Here is a 27,894-nt window from a genome sequence, read left to right on the forward strand (position 1 = left end):
CTACTATGGGACAGACACATAAGCGAACATCCTACAATCAAGTGAAGCGACCAGGGCAATATTACCCTATCGTTTCGAGCCATATTTAGATGATATGCGGATCACTTCTAACTGTCAACAGACTCCCAGACAGTTTGTATGAGCCAGCCCGGCCGAAGCCGTCGCCGCTCGTCTGAAGCTGTGCTTGGCGCTGACGGGTATATCAATACATTTAGCACCCCTGACTTACGTGCGCGGATTTTTTGTTACATTCTGAGAAACTATAATTTTTTTTTTAAATATCTGTATAAACACCGACCTGTCATTCAGAACCAACAAAGCTTTCGTTCTTTGCACTCGTGCAATCCATTTTTCACGATGAACCGGGTCTTTTTGAGAAATATGAAGAATGAATCCATCCTTCCGAGCCTTCGAACAATATCCAGCAATACAACGAGCCGGCATTTGGGCTCACACGAAGGAACAATGAGCTACTTTCCTGCAGGAAAAAGTAGTAGAAACATACGAGACCGCCCGAGTGGGCGTCTGCTACTAACGTCACTTCCTGCTTCTTGTCGAAAACAAATCCCTCGAGAGGATTTTCATGGCGGGAGTGACAAAAAGCCATGTACATCAAAATTATGTTGTGTGTTGAAAAGACGGATGGGTCCATTCTGGCTGCATTTTTTTCATTAATAACGTACTAAAAATCATGCATTTCATGACAGTTGACCTTTAAAGGATAACAGTGGGGTGGTGTAGTTTCCTTTTGTATGCCAGCATTCAGGTAACGGACGCTATGCTTCCTGTACATACGCAATATGCAAATATGTGTAGTTTGTCACCTTCAGCTGAGAGTGACAAGAAAAGACTTGAAGCCTCTTTAATGAAGAATGTTTACAAATTATAGTGTATCTATTTGTTGTGAAGACGGTCGAGTCATACGTCTCTCAAGTTTAAAATCGGCCAATTGAAGCCTCGTTAGTCGCCGCTGTACTTACAAATATGTGAAGGGTGTACTCACATTTGTGAGATACCCAACAGGTGGAAAAACGCACAGAATTACTAAAACCGGCGCAGACGGAATTTAGTCAAACTTACCAAATACACAGTAAATATAATATAATAATAATAAATTCCCTGGTACGAATGCTCAGAATCAGAATCAGGAATTTGTTTCCAGCAGTCGGTGCCAACCTGGTATGACATCCATGTTGAGTACTGAGAAAAAGAACAAGAATAAGGCTGTAAGACTCAAGTGCTGGGTAAACTTGAAAGATGTACTTTTCTCAAAACCATTTTTTTCTCTCTCTCTCTCTCTCTCTCTCTCTCTCCACATTGGGGCTCCTTTCAAAGTTTGTTTACAACTGTTGAGTGATTTCTTTCCCTCTTGCTCTTTGACTTTTGTCTACGGGCTTTACCGACGTCTATTTTTTTGTACTTAAGTGGAGAAAAATGGAACGTAACACACCCTTGGTTGCTCCTGATACACACATTGCTGACAGTACCATTGGAGTTATTTCAGTTCTTTGTTTTTTCACACTAAGTGCTCAAGTTCGGCTCCGTGATGGCTTCCGCCCACACTTGAGAATGACTAAATTGTCCACAGGTGTGAAAACTTGTTTGCTTAAATATGCCCTGCGATCAAGTGACGACCAAACGTGGGCCACTAAACGTAACCAGCGGCTTATAGAGTACAAAAATGAAAATGCGTGAATGTGCTGCATTATGAAAAGGTGTCATCTAACATAACCTCCGTATAGCCGCCGTACCGCATTTTAATCTGAACCCGTTGGGAGTATTTACAATGCAAACAATCCAAGCACCTTCCTCTTATCCAGGTCATTATGAATAAAATTATTTGGATTCGGCCGAACGCAAATGAACACTTGCCGTGAAATGGATCTGCGTGTAGAGTAGAAACAGCTGAGAGATTAAGTGGACTGGTGGAGAAGAATAGCTCATTAATATGTCTGCATGTGTGTTTACGCTTATTATTCATTCATGGGGTTGCTAGGATACCGCAAAGCCAGCTGAGGAGCAAGCGCGGCGCTCAACCTTCGTTGCCCTCCCTCGTTTATTAGCGCACGTGCAAAACACACACGCCAATACGCACGAACGCGTAGCGGGCAACGCAACGGGAGCGCGCGACCCCCGCGCACCCTCGCCCGTGTTAACTTGCAGCTTGTTTGTCCAGTAGCAAGATGACGAGTCGGTTTCCTCTCTGCCTACGCGTGACTCAACGGGGAGCGTCCAGCAGTTTGCAGCCCGGCCACCGCCGTCGTTAGCATTCGGTTAAAATTCGGTGCCGTTGAAGGACAAAAGCTCATTGATCTTTTCGTCACCAGACAGACGTTCAATCCAAGTGATGAGATTCTGATCTCCTCACATACAAAAGAAAGCCAGAAATTGACACAGAGGAGGCTTTTTTTTTTTTTTTTTTTTGCTATATTGGAAATGTGCATGCAATTTAAGAAGATCCTATCAAATTAGCAGTACTGCTACAACTACTACATAATCTACAATCCAATCTGTGTCTTGGTGGGCACAGATCCAAATGTAATTAGTGGCTTGCTACACAAAATCTGTTTGTAATAAATTTATTCTGACTATGAATAATAACAATAATAATAAAAAAAAAAAAAAAAAAATCAACCTCTGCAGATGAAAGAGGTCTGCTTTTGGACTCTCGTCTCTCATCGGTGGCTTTAGATTGGACCATCTAGGACCTCTCGTGTCGTGTTAAGCACTAGTGTCAAAGCTAGTCAAAGTCATTGACAGGGCCAGTACACTAAATTGATCATTCAATACAAAATGTAGTACTACAAAGTCATCATGCACATTTACGACTGATTTGTATGGAGGTCAGCTGAGTATTTTATTTTTCATCTTATCCTGAATGATCAAGTGTCATGAAATGTATGATTTTTAGTATGTTATTAATGGGAAAAAACGGCAGCCAGTATGGACCCATCCGTTTTTTTTCCCCCACGACAAAACATGATTTTGACGTATTTGGATTTTTGTAACTCCCGCCATGAAAATCCTCTCAAGGGATTTGTTTTCGACAAGAAGCAGGAAGTGACGGAGGCAGTAGCGCGCTCAAGCGGACTCGTTTCTTTCACTGTCTGGGAGTTTGTTGTTCAAAGTAATCTGCATATCATCTAAATATGTCCTGAAATGAAAGGATAATATTGCCCCGGACACTTCACTCGGTGGTGTGATGTTCTCTTCTTCGAAAAGAGCTTCCGTGTCTGAAGGGGCGTGTTCGTCTCCCATCGTAGGGGCCACAGCCTGTTTTCAATGGCGAATGTCTGGAGTGACGCCACGGACAGTAGATCCATCCAATATGGCGACCACTTGGATGTCGAATGAGACTTCCGCAACTTTGCACATGTTTGACGCGCTCTCCGCTCATATTTATTTTTTCGTGTGGACATTGAAGTGACTAATGTTATATGCATTTTCCATTTCAATATCGATTTTAGAATGTTAATAGGGATGACACTTGACCTATAAGATTCTAGTAGCTGTCTCGGCCAAACAGCGATCTGACCAAACCAACGTGCTAATAACAGCTTGATGAAGGGCTTTGCTACTAGCCCGAAATATCACAAATGCAGCAAAAACCACAGAGAACACAAACATCCACTTTCCAACAACCACTCCAAAAGTCCACCCATCAGCTCCAACGCACACATGGACCCCGCTGGACAGCGGTGAGAACCGAGCTACGCCAGAGACAGAGCCTCCGCAGGTGATCGGCGCTGTCTGGGGAAGGACAAGAGGTTCAGCGAAGAGCAACACCCCATGACCCGTCTGGATAAACCCACGCGCAGCAGAAACAAGCCAAAGATGGTGGCTCATTATCACCTGGCCGGACACGCACCACCGACCAGCTCGGAAACTCACACATGGACACACGCACACCTGGCTCAGGCACCGGTTCCGTCCGAGGGTCACTCGGCAATGGTTGAGAGAGCATATATTTGCAAGCCGAGCGTGTTTGGCTGACAGCGTTTGCCGTGTGTACGCTCCGAGGCCGCCGCTACGGATTCTCACGGTGTGTCACGCACGGCTGGCTGAGCAGCTACAGGAACGAGGAAATGGGAGGATTCAGAGTGTGACAGCGAAGGCGGCGTTTAAGCGAGTAAACGCTCGTGTTTGTGTGTGTGATCACGGGCCGTATTTCCTCGCCGGTCCGCGAGGTCGCGCGGGTCAGCGAGTAAGACCGTGTACTATGTGCACAGACGATCATGCGCATAGTGCCCCCCCCAACCAACATCGGTTTACTCCACGTGAAAACAGACGGTTCGGTGTCAGTAACTCACTGTGAAGCATGAATTTCGTGAACTGATGCGATGAGTCTGCAGCACGGTTGTTGGAAGTGAATAGAACCTCCGTTCTGTTGGTCTCAACAACCCAAGGACGCACGGCTGAATGAGACTGCCACAGCTTTTGAGTCCATGACTTGTAGATCCACCCGACAGCATCTACGGAGAGTTCAGTGTGTAAAGGTGCACTATATTACCGTAGAGCTAGAATCTTATTCAGAAACATGAGTGTTCAAGGACTGGTAAAGATAAATACACGACACCCCCATTCCAAAACAACAAAGTGTCTCACCAACTATACTGTATAGAGCTCATGCACCGACGTCATCAAATCATACCACTGGCCAGAAGTGCAGGTCAGACAAACCATTCTTCAGTGCTAAGTCGGTTGGAGATAAACTTAAAACTTGTCCGTGACAGATGTTTTGTTTTTAAATATGCATTGTTGTCAAATGAGTCCAATGCGTATTTAAAAAAAGAAAATAAACCACTGGGATTGGTTTCAGCCTCTGTACACAGAAGCGCGTTGCGGCCGCACGTTGAACTTTGGTAAACCTCTGTGTGACCGACGGTTTCTTTTCTTTTTTTAAATACGCATTGGACTCATTTGGGAACAATGCTTATAAAAAAAAACAAAAAACTGTCGGGGAGAGATTTACCGAAGTTTAACGTGTGTCCGCAACACACTTCTGTGTACATTGGAGACGCATTTTTTCAACGCATTGTTCTCAAATGAACCAACTTGGCATTATAAATAGTTCTTGGGAATTTGAGATTGAGAAGAATAATTCCTACCTGAAGTAAAGTGATCGATACACAGTCGTGTGTATTTGGCTGGCCATCATCCATCATGTTTAAGTGCCGAAATCCATCGATCTTTTCTCGTCTTTTCAGCCGGTATTCCATCGAATGATCTCTTTGAATATCTGTCTCGTCTGTTGTCACAACCAACAGCACAACAAATCTCGGCCATTGTGAATATTCTGCTCCGGTTCAATGTCGCCCGCGATGTCGAGCAGCTCTTTTTGCCCGGCAATATGGCGCCGTGAAAATGGTGACGTCACGCGCACGAGCTCTATACTGATTTTCCTCTTAGAAAGTCACCCAAGCCACACATTATTGAAGACCCTGTCAAGAGAACACAACCATTTCTTTTGAATAAAAAAATGCAATACACGTCTTTAAAGACAACTGGTGAAAACTGACAGCTATGTAGTACTCCACAGTTGTGGAATGTGATTGTGAAATGGATGAATGTGAGCCTTTGGAAAGCATCTCGGGCACCACGATGAGTAGATAAAGTGCTACTTTTATCAAATTGTAAAAGTTTTAGGCATTGCATGAAGCAAAGAATCAAGCTGAAGCCAAAAAAGATACGCCAATCGTTGAATTTGCAGAGGTGGGGGTCGCTTTTGCATCATTTTCTGGCTTTCTAGATCAGAGTTCAGGAGCCAGACAACTTAAGCAGAGCAAACATAAAACTAGACGTACTGTTCTGGGTGGGTGCTTGTACAAGCGTTTTTTTCAAATCATATAACTTTGCACTTTTTTTTTGACTTGATATGCAAAGCGCGCGTGGGCGGCATCAAACTGATGCAAGGCGAGTCGCCGACTGGCTGGAATGAAAACAGAACAAAGCCAATTTTTTTTTGTGTTTTTTTTTTTAAGGCAGCGCAAAAGGAGAAAGGTGACACAGCAAATTTAACGGGGGTGCAAAAGCAAAAACAACCAGAAAATAAGATGGAGATACAGAAGAAAAAAAAAAAAAAAAAAGGAGAGTGAATAAATCAGCCTTTGAATTCAATTTGAAAGCGAGAAGCCTGCTGGGGAGCAGGAAAAACAAACTGGACCCAAGCATTTATTTACATTCTACTTCCCTATTAAGTCAAATAGAGCACTTTAATGGGCTTGACATTCAAGCGGTATAATTGGCTACGGAAAAGCTCCAGTAAGTGTCCTACAGGATGTGCGCTAACTGCAGGTGCACGAACACAAACACACACATGCAGAATATTGTTTGAGGATTGGAGAAATGTCAGTTTGTGTCAAGAGGCGTGCACGAGACGCACGCGCTTGCTCACTTTTCTTCCGGGCTGTCGTCCCGTCTGTCTCTTCGCTTTGCCTAAACACAACAATCTGGGAGCCTTCATCCAGCCGCCCGACGCTAACGGGCAGCGGCGGCGGAGCGCCTCGCCTACGGAAGCGTGTGGGCATCGCCGGGAGGCGGAGGAGGAGTGCGAGCCGCAGGAGATGAAGAGCCGACAAAAAGGAGAAATGGACTTTATGTGCCAGGGGTGGAAAGTGATTAGCGAGATGGGCCAGTGGATGGAAAGTGAGTGAGGGAGTGAATGTGGAATGCGGGCAGCCATTTTGGAGCGCCCGCGGGGAAATTCCCTTTGTGGTATTTTAACTTTGAACATCTTAACTTTTTTTTTCTTTTCCCTAACCTGTGAGTTTACCGCTAACTGTTCTTATAGCAAGTGGTGGACTCAAGAAGACCAACAAAACCCACCGCGTGTTACGGGTTGAACGAATTCACTATAATGTGACGAAAGTGTCTTTTTTTTTTTTTTTGTGCTGCGGACTGGTTTCATGCAAAATGCAATTTGACGGAGCGGCTAGTTTGCAAGTGACAGTGCCACCACTCTCGTTTTTGCTAAGAGATTTCTAAACTGACACTCTAAATTGTCCCTAGGTGTGATTGTGTGCGTGTGACTGTTGTCTGTCTCTGTGTGCCCTGCGATTTGCTAGCAACCAGTTCAGGGTGTACCCCGCCTCCTGCCTGTTGATAGCTGGGAGAGGCTATAGCACTCCCCGCGACCCTCGTGAGAATAAGCGGCTAAGAAAATGGACGGATGGATTTTTAAACACTTGCAGCATAGTACAATTGTATGAAGAACTGCACTTTGCTCTACTGTCCGTGTCTCCAGAATAGCCAAAGCTAGCAAGGCTAACTACTGTCCTCATCTGCAACCATATCATTTTCAAACTCTCTGACCTGAGGAGATGTATGATTATTATATCGCCTTGTTGGCCAGACAGTTCGCTGCGCCATCTAGTGTTATAATCCAGCAATGGCAGCAGACAGGTGAGTGGAAAGCCTTTCAGTAATTGGAAGACGAGATGCCAAAAACACTTCGTTAGCAATTAGTCGACTTGAAGCTTGAAACATCAACCATCGGGTAGGATTGAAGTCGACTAGTAAGTGGACAAATCAGAGATTTGTCGTGGTACCAAGACTGACCTGTGCGAGGCAGCACTGTTCTACACGGTTCACATTTGCGCTGCTGAAAATTTCTTGGGTTCCAATTACGTAATAATCGCTGCCATTTCTACAGACAAGCTAGGTGTTGCAGACGACATCACCATAACAACGTCCACAGACCCACGTGTAAGCGGCGAGCGGCGGATGTTTTCTGCCTACTTCAATTCACTCGACGATGTCGCCGAAGCTAGATATGTACAGAAGATCAAACTCAGTGAAGATATGGATCTGTATGCTCTCCACGATGACGTACTTTCAAAGGATCTGAAAGACTTCCCTGAAGTAGAATATCCGGACACTAGAAATACACGTTTGCCGCTTACAAAATGATCAGAACAGACTTTCAAATAACCATTTGTGCACTCGAGCTTCGTTCGGATCTGCACGTCGTATATTTGCAAGCCACTTTTGTTGCAGTCTTTCCATTGTATACGATCTAATCTTTGGAACATGGAAAAATTGCTTCCCAATGTCTCTGTTTCCGCAATTTCCACGACTGTAGACGCAACAAAAATCTGGCTGCTCGTCTTCAACAATGGCGTCAATCAAGTATCCGGATAAACAAGCGTGACGTCACGTGCAACCCAGCTGTTAACGCCGGCTAGGCTAACCATTAGCTTATCCTGCATTGCTGTTGAAAACCTGGGAAATTTATACAAAAAGAGTCAGTTTTCAACTAAAAATGCCCAGAGGTAATTATGAAAGTAAATTGAGGCAGAATAACAGATAGATTTTAGTACATATACATTTATGAGATTGTTGTTTGGTGACGCTATAAGATTTTTCTCGGGTAAAACACAAGCATTGCCCGAATACAAATTTAGGACGCAGTCTTTCAGAAACATTCGACAATCGGTTGTTTGATTGAAAAGAAGGGAAAAATGCTCAGATTGCGCCCGATTGTCGCCAAGTGTGCAGTCTCTCTGAAACTCAATCCACGCCGGGTGAAAACCATTTCTCACGCTTTTGTGTTCTGAGAAATACACTCACACTGTTTGTGTGTCTTTAGGGGTGACGTGTATGCTTGCCGGCATAACAGCTCGGCTCTCGCAGTGTGCTGGATGTGTACGTAGGCTTCGTGGCGCAACGCAGAGCAGATCTCCTGTTGAAAAGATCCCTTAAATACACATCGCTGCACCGTGGCCCAAAATGCGAGCGCGGAGGAAAAATAAGCTCGTATAATTGGACACATGGAACAGTTTCTCTCGTTCTCATAAAGGCTGTCAACACCGGCAGACAGGATAAATGCTTGGATGTTCAAAATGAGTGAAATGCTTCACTGGTCTGTTGGGGAGGGGATTGGTGTGTGTGTGTGTGTGGGGGGGGGGGGGGGGGGCATCACCATCACATGTAGTGAGATTAAAAAGTTACTGATCTGTTAAATTGAATTTATAGACAGGTAATAAAGTTTTATATTTCCCTGTAAAGGAGAAATGTTCTGTTTCAGAGGTTGAAATTGAATAAAACTCACCAACTCCTCACTTTCATCGAGACGTGTCTTCAAACACGTTTGTTGTAATTTCCCGGCAATTGTGAGGAAAAATAAGAGCGACGACGGGATGACGCATGCGAAGAAAATACATTTTGCTTTAACTCGGCAAGCTTGTGTGAGTTGTCTCTCCGTGTGTGGATTTTGTCTCACTGCTATATGACTTTGCGTGTATGTACGTGTGTGTCCAAACGCAGAAGCTTTTCGGTTAAATACCGAAGGAACCCCGACCGAGCTATAAAATCATCTCAGCTTCATTATGTAGAAAAAAATATTCAATACAGGGAGTCCTCGGTCTACGACTGAGAATCGTTCCTACAGTAGCGACTTAACTCGGACTTCGACTTAAGTCGGATTCCGCCATTTAAGTCGGGATTTACATCAAAATCCTTTGTATCAAAAAAGAAATACATTGAAATAAACAAGATGATGTATTTAGCATGACTGCTGAGAGGTGGATGGAGGAGAAGAAGAAGGGGACGCTGTGCTTAGCTATCGCGAAGGAACCTGGTCCTCAATCGTCTCCATCTCGACAAGTATCAAAGAACCTAATTTTGTGATCATTGTATCCGACATGGGAACAGAATCCTTCACATGCGCTAAAATACGGGCTTTATCTTTGATAATTGTCACCACGGTCGACCGACTGAAGCCTTGGTGGTGTTGGTGTCTCTCCTTTCTTCAATCTTTTTATGATCTTGAGCTTCATTTCCACGGTTTTCTTTTGGTTGCAGAAGGATTGCCGAAAAGACACAGCTTTCTTCTTTGGGGCGATAATGTCTAAAAAAGAGGGCGAAAAATGGGAAGATACTCCCGGCGCACAAACACGGATAAGCATTAGCCTGACAAAATGACGGATGGGGACTTGTGTTATAAAGTTGAAACGTCTTAGGACAAGACCGTCTTAACCGGAGGACTCCCTGTACCTGCAAGTGCTTCTCATTTTTTAAATGAAATAATACTGCCACTTAAAAATCTAGAGACAATACATTGGTTTGTAATAAGTGTAGAATCCCTGCTTTTGCCATGGCAATGTCAGATATACTTTACTGCTGTGTAATATTGGCGGTTCTGATTCTGAGTGAATGTTAGCTCAAGTAACTTTATTGTCAGATGTGTTATACATACATGAGATATATTAGAGAGATAGCGAGGGTGAATGACTTCAAATACTTGGGGTCAACAATACAGAGCAAAGGTAAGTGTGGTAAGGAAGTGAAGAAGCAGGTCCAAGCGGGGTGGAACAGTTGGCGGAAGGTGTCTGGTGTTCTATGTGACGGAAGAGTCTGCGCGAGGATGAAGGGCAAAGTTTATAAAACAGCGGTGAGGCCGGCCATGATGTACAGATTAGAGACTGTGGCACTGAAGCAGAACTGGAGGTGGCAGAAATGAAGGTGTTGAGGTTCTTGCTCGGAGTGAGCCGGTTGGATAGGATTAGGAATGAGCTCATTAGAGGGACAGCCAAAGTTGGATGTTATGGAGACAAGGTTAGAGAGAGCACACTTAGATGGTTTGGACATGTCCAGAGGCGAGAGAGGGAGTATATTGGTAGAAGGGTGCTGAGGATGGAGCTGCCAGGCAAAAGAGTGACAGGAAGACCAAAGAAAGGTTGATGGAGGACATGAAGACTGTGGGTGTTAGTGAGGAAGATGCATGAGATAGGCTTGGATGGGAAAAGATGACACACTGTGGCGACCCCGAACTGGACAAGCCGAAAGGAAAAGAAGAAGAAGTGTTATACGTACATGACATACAACATACCTGAAATAGTATTCCTGTCAGACCTGCGGTGCTACACTGAAGAGTGAAAAAGAAATGGATAAAATAAAGATCAAGTGGTCTGTCTAAAACATGCACACAACAATATGAGCAATCTTGTCAATCTGGCTGGTTTGTCATCATATGGACAGATGACGAACGGAGGGATGGACCGACCGCCGAACTGACCGATGAACAGATTTTGACTGACTGAATAACAGAGATGGACTGATCAACAGAAAACATTTCTGTTTATGTGTTGGTCATTTTGGGTTGATCGAATGAGTTCTGCTGAGCCCCTTTGGAGCCACATCAACGGGACATCCTCTTGGGCTTCATGGATCACTTTGCTGGTCTACAAAGTAGCAGACTAAAGCAGAGGCCTACTTCAAACGTGCAGTGGCTCAGACAACCAGACTTCCAATATGTTGGCATTTCTCTCGCTCATAATTGACGTGATAAGACGAGGTGGAGCCCCTAATCTTGATCTTCAACTCGTAAACCGTTTTGATCTCAAATCCAAAGCGACGCAAACCGGGAACTCTTGGTGATTGGAGTGGTTTACAAAGCTACATATCACAAACAAACTGGACGAGATCCTCTTCAATGAAAAACACATTTAACGAATATATTTGTTGGTTGCGGGAATTTGTTGGGTATCCAGAAGACGAATGTAAACACCAACACCACGAGTTCATTGAATCGCCTTCACTCGCAGTGCACATAATGCGAACTAAATACTCACATATACATTTATGAATAAACATTTTTCGTTCCATATGAGGAGATGAAAGCATGCATTTTAGGCTCGAGGTAATACCCGGAGGCGTGTTCTCAAAGCGTGGTCTTTAGCGTATTCATGGAATAATAACGAGCATGTGGGCCGTGCGCGCTCTCATTTTCTTGCTAATTGACCTTTTCCGAGAGGACACGACCTCTCTTCGGCGTCACGTGACGGACAAAATGTGATTAAAGAAGCCATACGGTTATTTGAAGGCCTCATCTGTCTACGCGAGAACTAATGACGTTCATTAGGATTTCCCTTGTTGCGGTGGAACAATTTGCCAACTCCGGAAAACGGAGACTCAGGCGGCTTTAATTGTTATTTGGGGTGTTTGCGTCGAGGCTAAACTATCGAAGGCAATGGCCCCAACGAAAAAAAGGGAAAATGGGCATCATTAGGCAAGTAGATGAAGTCTGTGGAGACAAAGAAAGTCCAAAAAATTCCCTGCATCGAAACACACAGATATAGATTAGCCAGATTATCGGATGTCTTGAAAAGATTATCCCGCGGTGTGCGGTGCATTCACAGCAAATTGGAAAACGGTCGGCACGTCAAGTCGTAAACGTTCAATATTTACGACTGCGGTGGAAACAAAGTTTGATCGAGTCACGGCTTGTGGCGTGAAACAGAACGAGAGCCGGGCACCAAACGGCCCACATCGCGACGGTCAGTCAGAACGATCAGCATGTGTGTGTGGTGTGCTGCATTGGTAATCGAGTACAAAAAAAACTGTATGTGGTCTGTCATTTGAACAGTTACGAGGCTAAAAATCAAGCGCTGTAAACGTTTCCGTCAAAATGATGATGATGTGTCACGGACTAACAAATGATGAAATTCTTACAACATCCGTTGCTGAATAACGTCCATTTTCGGGAATAAGGACAAAAAAATCTCCCTCCTAAAAAACGAGAGAGTCGCACGTCTTGGAAGCGACCCAGTTGGCCGTGTCCAAAACAGCAGCTAATCCTCATCCAGTCGTATTCGTTATCCTTTTAAAGTGCTTTATCCATATTTAACGCTTCTTTTCATCCCGCGCTCGCTCATTTCTTGGACGGCGAACCAAGAACCGGTCGCACGGCCACAAAAGGCGCATGATGTAACGCGGACGCATCCGAACGCCGACAGCCATACATTTTGAACTCCAACCGGGACTCGTTGACCCACATCTATTGTTGAAATGGTGTTAAAAAAATGTGTATGGATACATGTAGAGAAATATAGAGTTCCTGCAAGATGGGGCGAAAAAATAGAGAGCAACTGGGAGGAACATTTGGCAGGTTCTGACCTGATAAACATTCCCAGCTCTCAGCTCTGCCTCTCCTGTTCTGTTCAAGCCTTCCAAGGGGATCAAATGGATTTGAGGAAAGAATCCGTCCTCCCCCCGCACCCCCCACCACAACCCCTCACACACACACTTCTCCATGCCATCTCATGGCACTTGTAGCGAGAAGATCAGCTTATGGATCAACGGCGGCCAGAGCTGGACTGACCATCTGGAGGTTTGAGGGTTTTGGAGTGAGCGGCTGTCCTGAGATCAAGCTCAAGCAAACCAAAATTCAAAATAGCAAACTTTTTGGGGTTCATAAAGAGCGAAGTGAGGCGGACACTTTTTGTGATGATTTATTTATTTTTTCCATCATAAGTTTGTAAACTAGAACGGCTCTCGGCGGAGTGATGACCAAGGTCAGCTCTCCATTGGAGAAATTGGTTGTAATTTGACACAAATTAAAAATTGCCAAATTTGTACACCGTAATTTCTGGCCTATAAGACTTTTTTCACACGCTTTGAACTCTGCGGCTTATGTGGTGATGCAGCTCATTTTTTCCCAACGGTCGGAAGGGGGCACTAGAGCGGAAAATGTAAGAGTGAGACCAGTGGAATATATGTGCCGAGGAAGTGACTTTTACTGGTATATATATATATATATTTTTTTTTTTAAACTGCCGTGTTAGCTCTGCGCTAGCGTTAACGCTGTACTAGCGTGTTGCTGCTGTGTTACTGCCGTCTCGCCGTGATTTTACTGGTATGTTTTTCTTTATAATCGGCACTGTTAGCGCTGCACTAGCGTGTTGCTGATGTTTTACCGCTGCGTCTCAGTGATTTTTACTGATTTTCTTTTTTTAAACCAGTCCTCTTAGCGCCATGTTAGCGTCGCGCTAGCATTAGCGCCACGGTAGCATGTTTCTGCTGTGTTACTGCCGCGTCTCAGCGATTTAGGTATGTTTTTTTTTTTTAACCAGCCCTGTTTGTGCTACCATGTTGTTGCTATGTTAAGCTAAGCTAAGGTATTAAAACTTTGAAAGGGGTTTATGTGTACCGTCTTCCTTCGTAAATATCTCGTGTTTCAATGTGGGCACTTGTGGCTTTTACACGGGTGCGGCGTATGTATCTTACCAAATGTACTCAGTGAGGCTTGTAATTATGTATTATGTATTGTATTATTATGTACAGTGGGCTCTGTAGGCCGGACATTACGTTAATCCTAATAAAAATAAAAAGTATTTAAAAATCACGAAAAATCAAGACGTTCTTTTTGAGTGCCAAAATTCTGTTGAAAACACTGGAACCAGAAGCCGCTAAATTGTCAGATGTCAATAATACACTTCTACAAGGACCTGGGAAAATGGATGGCAATTTGTCTAGTATCTTATACCGCAATCTAACCTATGTATTTTAGCTGAGAAAAAACATAATCTCATGGGCCTTTTCCACGCCACGACAACAAGGCGCTCTAAAGTTGCCTTGCTAGCCTCAAGTTGGATTTAAACATTTAAACACAACAACAACAACAAAAAAAGCTTTTTTCTTTACCACTCATTTTGTTTGGAGTTGCGAAGGAGCTAATATTCCAAGATGACTCAAGGACCCTGTTTTTTTTTTTTTTTTTTTTTATGAGTAAGTTGCCTAATGGTTCCAGATGACCTGGCTTGTGTGTGTCGGGCAGGAAAAGGGGAAGCAGCTGCCACTGGAGTTTAAACAACTCGGAAGGAAATGTGACTTTTTTTTTTTTTTAACACACACACACACACACTTACAGTACATGATGTACCAGGTGCTCATAATGCAGTGTCCATGACCCAGTCAGGATGTGAGAGGCTCGGGTATGGCATGCACACGCACACACACCCAAAAAAATCCTTGGGAAATTCCTGCAATCAACACTTCGCTTTGCCAGAGATTTTTGTTTTTATCACTTCCTGTTCTGCCACAGAAGCATAAAGTCAAACATTCTATTAAGGTTGAGAGTTAATTGAACACCCCCCCCCCCTCAAACAGAAAACAAATGGTAGAAGATTAAACAAAAAAGCTCTCAACACCTCTTTTGGAGTCTCACTAAGTTCCCAGCCAGCCCTTGCGTGCCACCCACCACGTTTCATCTTTCCATCTCCATATAATTGCTTTTCATTGAATCGTAGTCGGGTCCTTGTCAGACGCAGCGACTACTTTGCTTATTGAAAACTGGATCGTGAGGCTGCACCAAAATAATTTGCTTTTTTGCACCACTTGCAACACAACATTAATACAAAGATGTTAATAACCAAGATCTCCCAATCAGCTGCAGTAACCGATAGCAGCAGTAATAAAGTGGTCGAATCAGATGCAGTTGAACAGGTCCAAAACCAGAACTTGGTTTTGGACTAAGTTCCTTTTCATTGTCCACACTGCACTTCTTTGGCGTGTTGTTGTAGATAAGGGGTGCCCAGACTTTATTAGAGATCTAGCAAGCCTCTCACGAGCTACCGACGACGGGTGGTGGGGGGGAATGATGATGATGATGCTCCCAAACCGTTTTATTGCCTCCTATATTTAAAATACAGAATTAGTTTTTTGTGCACTGTATTGTCTGTGCTTTCATCCTAGATCAGGCTGTGCCAAGGTGGAATTTTAACATGACACACCCTCTCATCCTGCACTTTCTACTTTGGCTTCGGACCAGACGTTTCCTACTCGGAAAAGAGTAAATCTCATCCTTTTTGACCACTTTTTCTTCAATCATTCACTCCGACAGTCATTGCATCTTAAAACAACAGCATTTCTTTTTTAAAACGAAAGTAAATATAAGCAGCACGTCGAGCTCGTCTTTGCTCTACGTCGCCCAGACTGTGTTGCTAACTAAAGCAGCAGTGGTGGACGCTGTCATGATAAAACACATTGATGGGCTGCGTAAGTACTGTAACATTTGTAATTATGAGTGTACGTCTTTAAGAGCATGGATGGAGGGCGGGTGTAAGGTCAACTCGGAAAAAGAGTGTGGCAGAGCAGCGGTCGTTGTTAGAGAAAGTTACGTGTGCTGCCTGAAAGAACCCAGTGGCTTCTTCTTTTCATTTTTTACAGTACGTATGCGAATTGTGCCAATGGATGTAACAACCAGTCGTCCCTCACTCAGTGAACCACAAACTGAATAGCTGTATGTAATAATTTCAATTTGCATTGGATTTTTTTTTTTTTTTTTGACTGACTGCATCAGTGGTGCACAATTGTGCAGGTGCGCAGTTTAGAGCGAACATCGGGTGACGTTTTTTTTTTGGGTGGGTGGGGGGGGGTTGGCACGCCATCCCGCGACCTCGACCAAGATCGCGATCGACGCATTGAGCACACCCTGTTGTAGATGCATTCAGCTCCATCAAATTCATCACTCTGCAGTCCACCTCACCGCGAGATGTGTCCAGGATCAAATTTGCGAGTGATGACTTTGGACGGAAAAGAAAGAGTTCATCATTTTCCACCGTTCAAGCAACACTGATGGAATATGACACCATCACCGGGGCGGCCCGGCAACAGTTTGGGAATTCCCACCCACCCCCGCACAAAAAAAAGAACATTTTCCCCTGTGAGCTCTGCAAAACAAGGCCCGCGGTCCCGTATAATGCTGGTCTGTCATGTGTAATGGCGAAACAATCGTCTTGTCACTTTTTTTTTTTCCCAAGTCTGCCAAAACTTTCTCCAAGTACGCGTTTCCTTTATTTGGCCTCCGATGAGACGCTTCACCTCCTCGTTCTGGAAAGAATTCCATTTTGAAAGCTTCTGCTCATCTGTCTTCTGACTTCCGTCTTTAAACCAACAGCCAAAACCGAAAAGAAGCAGAAGTTGCTGTGTGTTGAACTCCCCTCAAAAAACAAAAAAAAAGCCCCTCCTGGGCCAAGCAACTGTTGCGGGCTGAATACAATTATACTTGCACACCACCAGACACGTTCCCCTCCACTGTTGTCACACTTGGCGCAGTCCCTGTTCAACTCTTCTCAGGACGTCCAGGTAGTCTCTGTGTATCTCCAAATGAAGGTTCTCTTCTGCCCCAACGCAGATTGGAAAAACCTCTAACCAGCTTCAGTCCCAAAAAGCTGTTTCTAAAAAAAAAAAAGTCAGTTCAAAGATTCAACAACCTCGTCCTTAGCTCCAAAACCCTTTTGTGTGTTAACCATTTACCACGTCTTGTTTTTGAACCTGTCCCTTTCAGTCGATTACTCACAGACGGTGAATCAGTATGCCTTATCACGCAGGGAGTTTTCCTGAGCAACAGGAGATTTGATATACCCCTCTTTTGCAGTTTGTACTGAGATTAATATGTATTGGAAATGTCATCAGGCAGAAGGAGCTTTAAAAGGCGACGTGTCGGCGGAGAGGAATAAGGAAAAAAATGAGAACAACAAGACGAGGACACTCATTTTACATGGGAATTGTATTTTATGCATTGTAATTTCTACATTTTCGGGTGTTTGTGAACATTTTGGTAAGGAAGGATGTCTCAAGTGCCGATATTAAAGCCATCTGCGCTAAATGGAACGACATCCATAATTTTGAAGAACTCCGTCATATAACAAAGCAGAATGTTGCAGAGCACTGCAAAATTTCAATGACGTTGTTATGAGCCACTTCAGGAAGGTGGTCAAAAGACGGCAGAAACAGTCTACTTTGGATTCTTTCTTTGTTAAACAGGGGCGAGTCACCCCCACCAAAGACATTTGAAACCGTTGTTTTGCATTGCTTTTTTTCTTTTGTTCCATTAACCCTACCTCTAGTTTGAATTTTTTTTTTTTTTACGTTACATACTTTCTGTGCAAATAAAAAAACAATTTGTTCCCCCCCCCCCTCATTATTGCTTGCTTAATGTTATTCTGGACTTTTCTTTCTTTCTGGGGGCCGAGTCGCTACAGATACAGGAGTGCACTCCCAGCCTAGCATACTCGACTAGGCTAAAGTATAACTTTAACCAAAAAAATAAATGTATTTCTTAAATTATTTAATTATACAAAGTATTTAAACTATATATGTATTTCTACTATGGTGTTTATTATCAGGAAGAGGTAGAAAAAAAAACACTTCAAAAAAACAATTTTTTTTAGGCTTGGAATACATTATTTAATTTTGCATTCATTGTAATGGGAAAACGCGCTTCGGTTTTCAAACTTTTCAACCGGGTTTCTGGAACAGATTGTGGTCGAGAACCGAGGCATCGCTGTACAAGATGAAACCTAAAGAGAATGTTAAAAAAATGTAATTTTACTGCACAACTCGGTACAAACTTAAACGGCAGATAGTTATAACTTTGAATCTATTTTACAAGAGTTCACGGTGAAATCAGTCGATGGAATCCTGGGTTGACGAACTTGCAGCGAATTTTGGTGGCCAAATCAAATTTTGAATGAAAGACCTGGGAGAACAACATATTTTCTTCACCACAAAGTACACAATTATTAGGTTTGATTTAAACACACCTTCATACATTCTAGGGATGTGCTTGCAGATCAATATAAGACAATGTAATTTCCGGCCTATGAGCCGCGACTTTTTGCACACGCTTTCAACCCTGCAGTTTATGCGGTGATGCAGCTAATTGTGCATTTTTTTAACGGCCACATGGGGGCACTCAAGTGGAAAAGGTAAGAGTGAAAACGGTGGAATATGTGTGCCGAGGAAGTGACTTTTGCCGGTCCGGCCCTGTTAGCACGGCGCTAGTATAAGCGTTAGCAGGGTGGCGCTAGCGTTAAACTTTGTACCATCTTTGTAAATATCATTGGTTTCAAAGTGGGTACTTGCGGCTTTTACACAGCTGCAGCGTATGTATGTATCAAATGGTATTTAACCAGTAATTGAGGATTTGGGGCTGGGCTGGCCGCCCTCAAACTCTGTTTACAGTCCCAACAATAAAAGAGGGACAAAAAGCAGGTTGTCAAGCTGCTAATAATAGCTCCTTGGAAATAAAACCCCGCCAAGTCGACTCATCCACAAACCGGCAGCCGTGTATTGAGGGGGAAATACAAATTTCACTGAACGACCAAGGTTGTTAAATCAAATGAATAATTGAAGCATGCCAAACGTGCTTCAGGATGGAGCAATTACATAGCAAGTCAGTCTGTGGCTATTTCAAGCTATTTCTGCCAGTGAGTCAATGATGTAGATTCGGCTTTCAGCAGACCGTAAATCAGCTACGGTACCTGCAAATAACCAGCCGCTCACTTACATGACTGCATTCATTAACCGGCCATATGCTGTATTTGACCGGGAATAATTCAAGGAAGCTTTTAGCGAAGCACTAGTTCATTTCAGTCGAGAGAGACGATTTGAGATACAGTCCAAGGACAGTAGCAGGACAAATGAAACTCGTATCTCAAGGCACAGTATTACAACTTCATTTGCTTAATTCTAAGTTTATTCTGTTTGCAATTTTTTTCCCCTCGTCGGTGGCGGCCCAATTTCTTTGCCCCGTATCATATTTCCCGGCCAAATTGGACAACCAGTCATTATTTTTCCGGAAACCATCTGCGCCCACGCTGCCGCGTTCCGAAGCAGCTAGCTTCCCCTTAGGCCAGGTTGCAATGCGACGTTTCATTTGGCAAAATGTCTTTTTTTTTTCTCTCGTTTTTTTTTTAAATTGAATACAACACACGCGCCAAGGGCCATTGACTTTCCCCGCAGTCGCCCAGCTACGAACCAATATTGTCCGACAAATATGAGTCACGAGCGCATATTCTGCCAGTGGCGCTGCCGTTCCAGCGTTTCCCCTTTCTCTTCACAGCCAGGTTTGATCGAAACAGTCCAAAGTACACGGCCGTAAATCTGCTCAACTAATGACGTCCGACGTTTTTGACACAGACGTGAGGGCTTAATTATCCGTTTTAATCAGTGGTGAAGTTGAACACGATTTACAGCGAGGAGTGACTCAGGTAAATTTAATGCATTTTACGTCCCGTCCCCGTTGGTCAAAAGGTGTGGGATATGCTAATTAAGCCTCGGCTGATAAAATATTCCCTCCTCGGCCTCTGTCTCTCATTACGACTAACTTCACTGACTGCTGTCCAAGTCCTGCTCCTTTAGCGTCTGATAACGCGCGAAGCTGTGGCAAAACACTTATTAAAAGAAGTCACATGACCTGGCAAGGTAGCAGCGACACGCGCCCCCACCCAAAAAAAAAAAAAAAAAAACCCTTTAAAACTTTGTGGCACAATCAGCATGCCAGATCTACCCCCCCCCCCAATTGATAATTAGTTGCACTTTAATTTAAGGCCGACATCTATCGCTCTTCACAAAGAGAAGACTTTATCAGCTGCTTAATGGACTAAAATTGGACTCACCTTTTAGAATATGCAAGGCTGGAGGAAAAAAAAAATCATTTCTCCCAACTCACGCTTAATTAACCTTAACAGATGAGCAGAGCAAAGGGGTTAGTGTATAAAAAAGAAGCACGCACAACTTCACATAAAGACGTCCGCGCTAAAGTGTTGTTTCGATGGTTTTTAATGCAAAAATGTTATATACATGGATAAAAAAAAGTGGGTGAACAGTAATAAAAATGACAGTTGATAGTTGTTTTGAAATTCTTTTGCACACAATATATTTCATAAAAAAACGTTATAAAATTTGTTCCTTCATACATTGGTCTTGGTGAGCACCAGGAGTTTCTGGTATGTACCTTCAGCTTATGTAAAAAAAGACCCCCCCCCACCCAAAAAAAAGGGCATGCAGGCAGAATGTTTCACCTTGCAACAGCACACAAATATTGCATAAAATATGTGCTTAAATGCAGAATCTGTTAAACTATCTGTAACTCCATGTTACACAAACATTCACGAAAAAAGTTCAAAAAAAAAAAAAATAAAAAAAGGAAGTATGACATATGAGATGTGTCAGAAAAGTTCCAGTAGTGATGTTACAAAAGAGACAGAGTGCAGCCTTGGAGGATGAGTAACCTGACTTGGAAGTTTTTTGGGAGATACAAGCTGTCATTCGAGCAATTCTGGTGAAAGTGAACTCAACTCACGTCACAACAAGCTGTACTTTGCCAGAACGTGAACAATTCCTCAAAAAAAAAGAAGATTCAAGCTGTTGAGTGCCTCTGCCAGTAGACGTTTACTGTCAAACCAAACCAAACCAAACAAGCCACAAAGAGAATCACACATTGTGCTTCTAAAACAACTCCTTTTTTGCCTTCCTTCCAACAGTCCTTTGAGCTTAATGCTAACAACAATACAAAACGCCATAAAAGGGCGAACGAATGGCATCAGTGGCGTGGTCTTAACACACATGTGACCACAGACCAACACAACTTTGCGAAAAACTGCAAATATTACTGCAGGTCACTCCGTCAGTCGTGAAACTCTTCTTCTTTTTTCCTCTATGTTTGTATTGTTCGCCCCCCGGTGGCCGAGGTGCTCACAACAGGAGGAGCACGATGTACATTGAAGCAAAAAAAAAAAAAAATGGTTACATAAATCTTGTATTTATGTCATTACTGTAAGGCAGGGGTGCCCAGACTTCTTTTTAAGATCTACTCTTAAGCAGCCAGCCTCTCGCGATTGACTTTTTAGAATGACCAATGATGAAATAGAATGACCATGTCACAGAGATCAAGCCACTATAAAAATGCAAAACACATTTATTTGAAATGTTTATATTGAGGATTCTTTATGTGTAAATGTATCTTTGTGTGCCTTGCATAACCCCATGACACAACATAATTAACTATAAACATTTTTTGTAACTATCTGAGTTCACGTTGATGATCACTAAACGCAAACAAGAATGAAAATGCACACCTGGCCTGTGTCACTCACGTCAGTGGATTCGTCCAACGGCAGTGAGAAACGCTCGCAATCTGAGATGTCCTTCAACACATCAGCCATGGCTTCGCAACGCCGTGTAACTGTACTCCTTTACAGCTGCAGAGATTTTACTGAAGATAATATTTCCGCCTTATTTTTAAAAGATCGGGACAACGTGCCAGCTATGCCTCTTTGACCACCTCTCAGTCTTGGAAGGACTTCTCGTTATTAACGACGAACCCGGAAACGATGCGTCGGTGGCGGCTTTCGCTGCCGAACCATATTGTGCGAAAAGTGACTGTCGTGCGGCCAGTTGTGATTTTAGTTTGTTCAACTTTTCTCATTCTCAGCTTGCTTTTCGGCGGAATGGCGGCGTCCAAATGCCGCGACACATTTCACTCCATTGGCAGATGAGGCAAACGCACTTCGAAAGAACGACATCGTGAAAAATAAATCTGCCTCCCAGTCTGTATGAAAGTCATATGTTTTTGTCTTCTTCACGTTTGTTAAGATTTCTTAAACGAGAGCTTAAAATACGGGGGGAACTCGCTGACCCGTGTTCTCCTGTAAAAAGTGTCGTTGCGATTGACGCATTGAGCACCCCTGCTGTATGGTTTCATCAAATACATTTTTTAAAATGTGCATTTCAATTCATGTCAAAGGAAAAAGATGAAGCGTGGTCATGGAATAAATTCAATTTGTATATGTCGACACCACTGCGTGTATCTTTTGTGACATCAGTCCTTGAACTTTCTGACACACCTCGTACGTGAACATTTGGACTAAACGCATACTTGTGGCAGTAATAATAACAGTAAAGCGATTCTGCGTAACATTCAAAACTCGGTAAAAGTGGAGCTCCTCTTCCGCGCTCTGCCATTGGATCATTTTTCTCTCACACTCACACACTCTGCCATACTGCAATACCTTCTTCCGTAACACCTGTAGTGAGGGGACCTATGATTAACCTTGGCACTAAAAATGTATTATTCCTCCCACCGCAGAGCTACTTTTGCATGTTTTAGTCCAACCTCTCACTCAAACCCTTCTGGGCCCCATTCGTGATTCCTGTACTGCATCTTCTAGCTATTATGTATATTGGTCCTCTTCCTGCATATACAGTACTTACCACACTTCAATACTACTTTTTCACATCTTAGCCCTCCACTCTATTTATTCGTACCCTTTTCGTGAGGCCAAAACTGACAGCGAAACGCTTATAACGAAATGCTACAGTGGAGTTTCATCAAAAGCAATTTAGCAGATATTGAAATGTTATTTTGTACACGCGATACCCGCCGATGTTAATACTGCGAAACTAGGAAACGGGGATGTTGACACAGGTTGGAACGCTTCGTTCTGTGAAGTGACTTTTCGGCGAGTGGTTAAATGGTGTGCCGGCGCTAAGTGGACTCTCCGGCATCTTTCCCCTGCGCACTTGAACGCACCACCGGGCCAAAGAGATACCACGGGGATCTCGACTGATATGGCAAAAAGTTTGCAGTTATTTTCTTTCAGTGAATTTTTTTTTTTTTTTTTTTATAAAAGATCACGAAACAATCTTACTTTGGTGTGTGCATTCTTTAAATTGCCCATAAAAAAAGACTCATTCATGTCATGTTATTGTATTTTTTTAACAGCAAAATTGTTAAGTGTGCGGGTGATTTTGGCCTGTTTAAAACAGTGGTGTGTCCTTTTTTATTAATTCATCTTTAAAAAGACAAATCTTGGAGTTAGATCTGTTCGTGGGTGACTATGTTACAAAGTTTCCATACATTCACGTAGATAAAAAAAAAATAAATCAAAAGATAAACTCAAAATGAACTCATTATTGCGTCTTCACGTGAAATGAAGTGGTTATAACTTTGATTCAAATATGGTAAAAAGTTATGGTTGATACCATTTCAATCATAAGTGCAGTAAGAACGTTTCATACTTTGTTATGCTAGCATATGCGTTTATACTATGGATCGGAATGCTGTTGGGTGTCATCGTATTTAATCGTGAAGTGAAAGCCCTTAAATCCTGATCATGGTCCACGAGGAAACAGTAATGGGGTTCATTTTTGGACCAAAATTGTGGTCTAACCAGCAGACTGGCTGATATTTCCCTCAAGTGAGAGCAGACATGATTCTCCGGTAAAGTTAACATTTTGCGTGTGCTGTTGTACTATGCAGGCTTCAAACAAGATGATATTGTGCATGACGATCTACAATAACCGTCCTTTGCTTAGCCCAGCCCGGTACTTTAAACAGCAGCTTGTGCTTGATAGTGACAGAAATCTGAATTCCACATTCCAAGGTTTGATTTCCGTTTGGAGGACTGAGCGGAACCTTGTATTAAAAAGACTATTTGTATTTTCAGATTTTCCTCACTGGGTCAGAATCTACACAGCTGCAGTCATTGCATTCTTCTGCCTTGGGTCGGTTTGGTGTTGCTGTTGCGGTCGTCCAGCGTCCCCAGTGTAGCCATACTGTTCTGGACTGGGATCCGTAAGGTGCCTGGAGGAACAGTATTCTCTTACATCAGAATACCGATGCCTAGGTGGATTCTGTGGCTTCACTGGTGTCTTGGGGAGTGATATCATTTACATGACATTAGCATAAATGTAACCTAAGGCAGTCACAGTTTAAATCAGCGGTACTCAAAAAATACAGCGAGGTTCTTGAAATGAGTAAAGTGCTTACGGCTTAGCTGAAACGATGAATTTCTCAAGTTGTGCTCTCAAAAAGATTTCACGCATCTCCAGGACGGCTAAGAAGCTAAAAGACACCTTTGTGCGGCGTCACTTTCGCATACCTAAACTGTGAAAAAGTCAGACCGCCTGTACAAAAGTAGACGTCTTTAACTTCATTTGAACACTAAAATGATATTTGCTCTTTGTCATATTTGTTACAACGGCCTGTACATCCTGACAGTAAAAGAACTATGAAAAAAAAAAAAAAACTACTGCTGGGCCCATTTTGTGCCTCTAATTTGATTTTTTTTTTTAAGAAACCACTGTGCGCATGGAAAAACAACCAATCAGAGACTGAAGGCGTGACGGACAAGCTATCAATTATTTGCTGTACACTTGCAAGTACACTCCTTGCTCTGTTTTTTTTTTTTTGCACAGAGCTCGCTGAAACTATAATGGAATATGCACCATCCGGGAAAACAAAGCCCATGCTAGCAGTATTATAACCCCAAACGCCCCTTTATTATAAAAGAAGCATCTTAAAATGTTTTTATAATGAAAAAATGGGCTTGACTAGCTTTAAAATACTGCAGAAGATAACGTAACATTTGCAGTGGCGCATATTTTGTTCACCTACCGTGTGAACTTAAACTGAACTCACCTGTAACCTCCTGCACCGGTCGTTCCGCGGGTCATCGTGTCGTACCGCAGTCCCCGAAGCGGCGGGGTGGGAGACGGGGGCACGTCCTGCCGCAAGGGTCCTCTCTGCTGGGAGCTAGAGGACACCAAACAAGCAACGAGCAGGCACAGTTGAGAACTCCAAGGTAGTATTACTTTGACGTGGTGGCCGGATAACATAAACGAGGTGTGTTTTTCCCTTTAATGTACTGTATTTTCCGCACTATAAGGCGCACCTAAAAGCCTTTAATTTTCTCAAAAGCCGCCGGTGCGCCTTATAATCGGGTGCGCCTTATATAAGGATTAATATTGAGCCTTTAGTGCAGCTCCATCTAATGGATGCATAACGTAACCCCAGCCTCTACTGTAGCGTTTTTATTCTATGCGCTTTATAATCCAGTGGGAAAAGTTTTGAAACGGGCCATTCATTGGGGGTGCGCCTTATAATGTGGTGCGCCTTTTAGTGCGGAAAATACGGTAATTGTTCTGGCTTGTATCACAGTAACCTCAGTTCTCTTTATGTAAATATCCTCGTGTCGGGTCGTCAAGCAATAAGCCGAATGACGCCAATGAGACATGGCTTGCTAGCTGATGAATCATGGATCGAGTACTACGCGAGGACGAAAAGCCAGAGCCATAAGAGGAAGAATCCCACTTCGCAAAGGTAAAAAAATGCAAGACCGTCGAAATTAAAAGTCACGTTCATCACGATCGTCCGTGTGCGGGTTTTTTTTCCACAGAGCCAGAGGGTGAACCAGCACCCGTCTACAAAGAGATTCTGCTCATGATGCCCGATCTTCTGACGGTTCCTGACTGAGAAGAACATCGCTGGGCTGGAGCAAAATCACGACCTGGGACCATTTAACTTGTCTTTTTTTTTTCTCCTCTCTTTCCCAAGGCCAAGCAGACATGAAGGGCTTGCACTTTGAAGATATGGACCACATCAAGATGACTGTGACCATGGTTGCTGAGGAGAATCCCGGAAGAATCCGTCCAGGAGTGGATGAAAGTGCGGCAGATATGCCTGGGAATGTCTGATCGAATCCGGGGCGACGGGGCAAACTTGCAGTTTGGATTTGAAAACTTTTGTGGCACCAGTCAGTCCTGGAACATTTCTGACACACCTCGTTTGAGTTGACTAAGACGGACCGTGAGGTAAGGAGCAACTGTTGCTTTCAATTACCTTGGGTGGGAATAAAAACCAGAGTCAATTCCCCGAGGGTCCCCCGGCCGTGAGTAAGGTTGGCTTGGGGGGTAGTTGGAGAATGATGGAGGGGACTGCGAGTTGGGGTTAAGGTAGGACGGGGCCTTGTGGTAACCTTGTGGAGCCTGGGGAGCGCCGATGTAATGACTTGACCAGGGATGGATGGTGTACTCAGCTGGATCCAATGGACCTCGTCTGGAAAAGGGAACATGACAAATGATCGATTAGGACACCAAGTAATCCTTGAACATGTGGGGAGTTCATTTTTTAAAGAGACTATCTTAGGGCAATGCATCTCAAGCAGGGGAAAAAAATAAATCTATCATGAGTGGAGATTGTCATCCCCTTCTCATGTTTATTAGTTCATCATCATTCATATGTGATGTTTAAAGAAGACTAACTTGAGAAAATTGCACAGACCAGAAGTAGGCATTTTTTTAAAGGGGAAATCCACTGGTTTGCACTAACAATGTATCCAATAGGTCATGTAATATGTACTCTTTTTTTGACAATGTGATGTTCAATCCTCTCTCATTTAATCGTGTTTTCAGAAGATTTTTATCGACAATTGGGAATTTTCAGGGGCGCTGCCCTTTTCGCGAGTCACATGACCTACGTGCGCGGATGTGACGTGTTACGTGCCGCAACAAAGGCTCGATTACATGGGACACAGCGCTGATTTCTCGGATCTATCCTCATCTGATGAAGAAATAACAGTATCAGTTGATCGGGTAGACGGAGGAATACTTCCATACACAGCCGTGGGTGCGAGCATTGTCAAAATAGAGTACATATTACATGACTTATTGGATAGATCGTTCGTGCAAACCAGTTGATTTCCCCTTTAAAATCAGATAGACGGAGCAATCCTTAAAAGACAACAGGGAAAATAAACATCATCTCCCCAATTAAATGTTTGTCTCAGCTGCGCCCAATTTGCCAACCTGTTACAAAACTTCTGATATTTTTCTCTTGAATTAATAGTTTCCCACAATTTTTGTTATTTAATGTTTGTTGTATGTCATGTTAGTCAGTTTTGGATCATTGTCAGCATCTTTAAACATTCTATGACGGAGCGTATCGGCGGTTGTTGTGCGCGCCTACACCGGCAACCTTTTTCCAACAGCACAGCTGCTTTTGCCCCCTTTCTTGCACTTTCCACCCTTTTTGTGTGGTGATCAGCCATTTGCACCGTTGAGTGGAGAATATCAACGCTGTTGCACTCCGTTGCTGCGAAGAGCATCTCCCCAATATGGAACTGGCTACCGACATCTCCTCAGCAAAGAATGCATCCTGGAGCAGATATAGAGTGACTACAGCCAGTGCTAAAATGAAGTTAAGGGAAGCAAGATGGAGGTTTAAATGGAACATGAGAATTGGATCAATCCTCCTGTATGTGTTTTACCCCCCAATGAGCAAACTATTCGCCATTAGGAAACGCAGTTTGAAGCAAATGTGAGTCACATCATTCTGTTCTATATCTTTTATGTAAGCACTTTGTTACAGCTGCAGTTGTTGCTAAAGTGGTCTAGAAATAAAGTCGACATGAGTTCAGTCTTGAACTTCTGTTTCCACGCTATGATATTTAATACTGCTGCCCAGAAGAGTTGGCATAATCTGGACAAACTGCAGCTTGGCTTCCCAGAGCAGACTTCATCTTCCATCTCCTTTACACCCCAAACTAGTCG

General features: G+C 43.3%; 1 protein-coding gene across 7 annotated transcripts in view; it reads right to left on the reverse strand.

The window, feature by feature from the left end:
* The window catches only part of LOC133512592 (partitioning defective 3 homolog B-like), a 193,366-nt gene that overhangs the window by 7,502 nt on the left and 157,970 nt on the right, over nt 1-27,894 (reverse strand). For 3 of the 7 annotated variants that reach the window (XM_061842370.1, XM_061842371.1, XM_061842373.1), the window contains 3 exons: nt 26,186-26,401; nt 24,986-25,099; nt 20,332-24,148 (listed from right to left, as the gene is read on the reverse strand). In XM_061842370.1, the coding sequence (XP_061698354.1) occupies nt 24,034-24,148; nt 24,986-25,099; nt 26,186-26,401 (445 nt within the window). In that variant the 3' untranslated portion in view covers nt 20,332-24,033. Of the gene's footprint in view, nt 1-4,310; nt 4,473-16,255; nt 16,956-20,331; nt 24,217-24,985; nt 25,100-26,185; nt 26,402-27,894 lie in introns of those variants that run through there. The other 4 variants (XR_009798215.1, XR_009798214.1, XM_061842372.1 and 1 more) reach the window with 3 other exon arrangements.

The sequence above is a fragment of the Syngnathoides biaculeatus genome, chromosome 14, assembly GCF_019802595.1.
Source record: "Syngnathoides biaculeatus isolate LvHL_M chromosome 14, ASM1980259v1, whole genome shotgun sequence".
NCBI classification, from domain to species: Eukaryota; Metazoa; Chordata; class Actinopteri; order Syngnathiformes; family Syngnathidae; genus Syngnathoides; species Syngnathoides biaculeatus.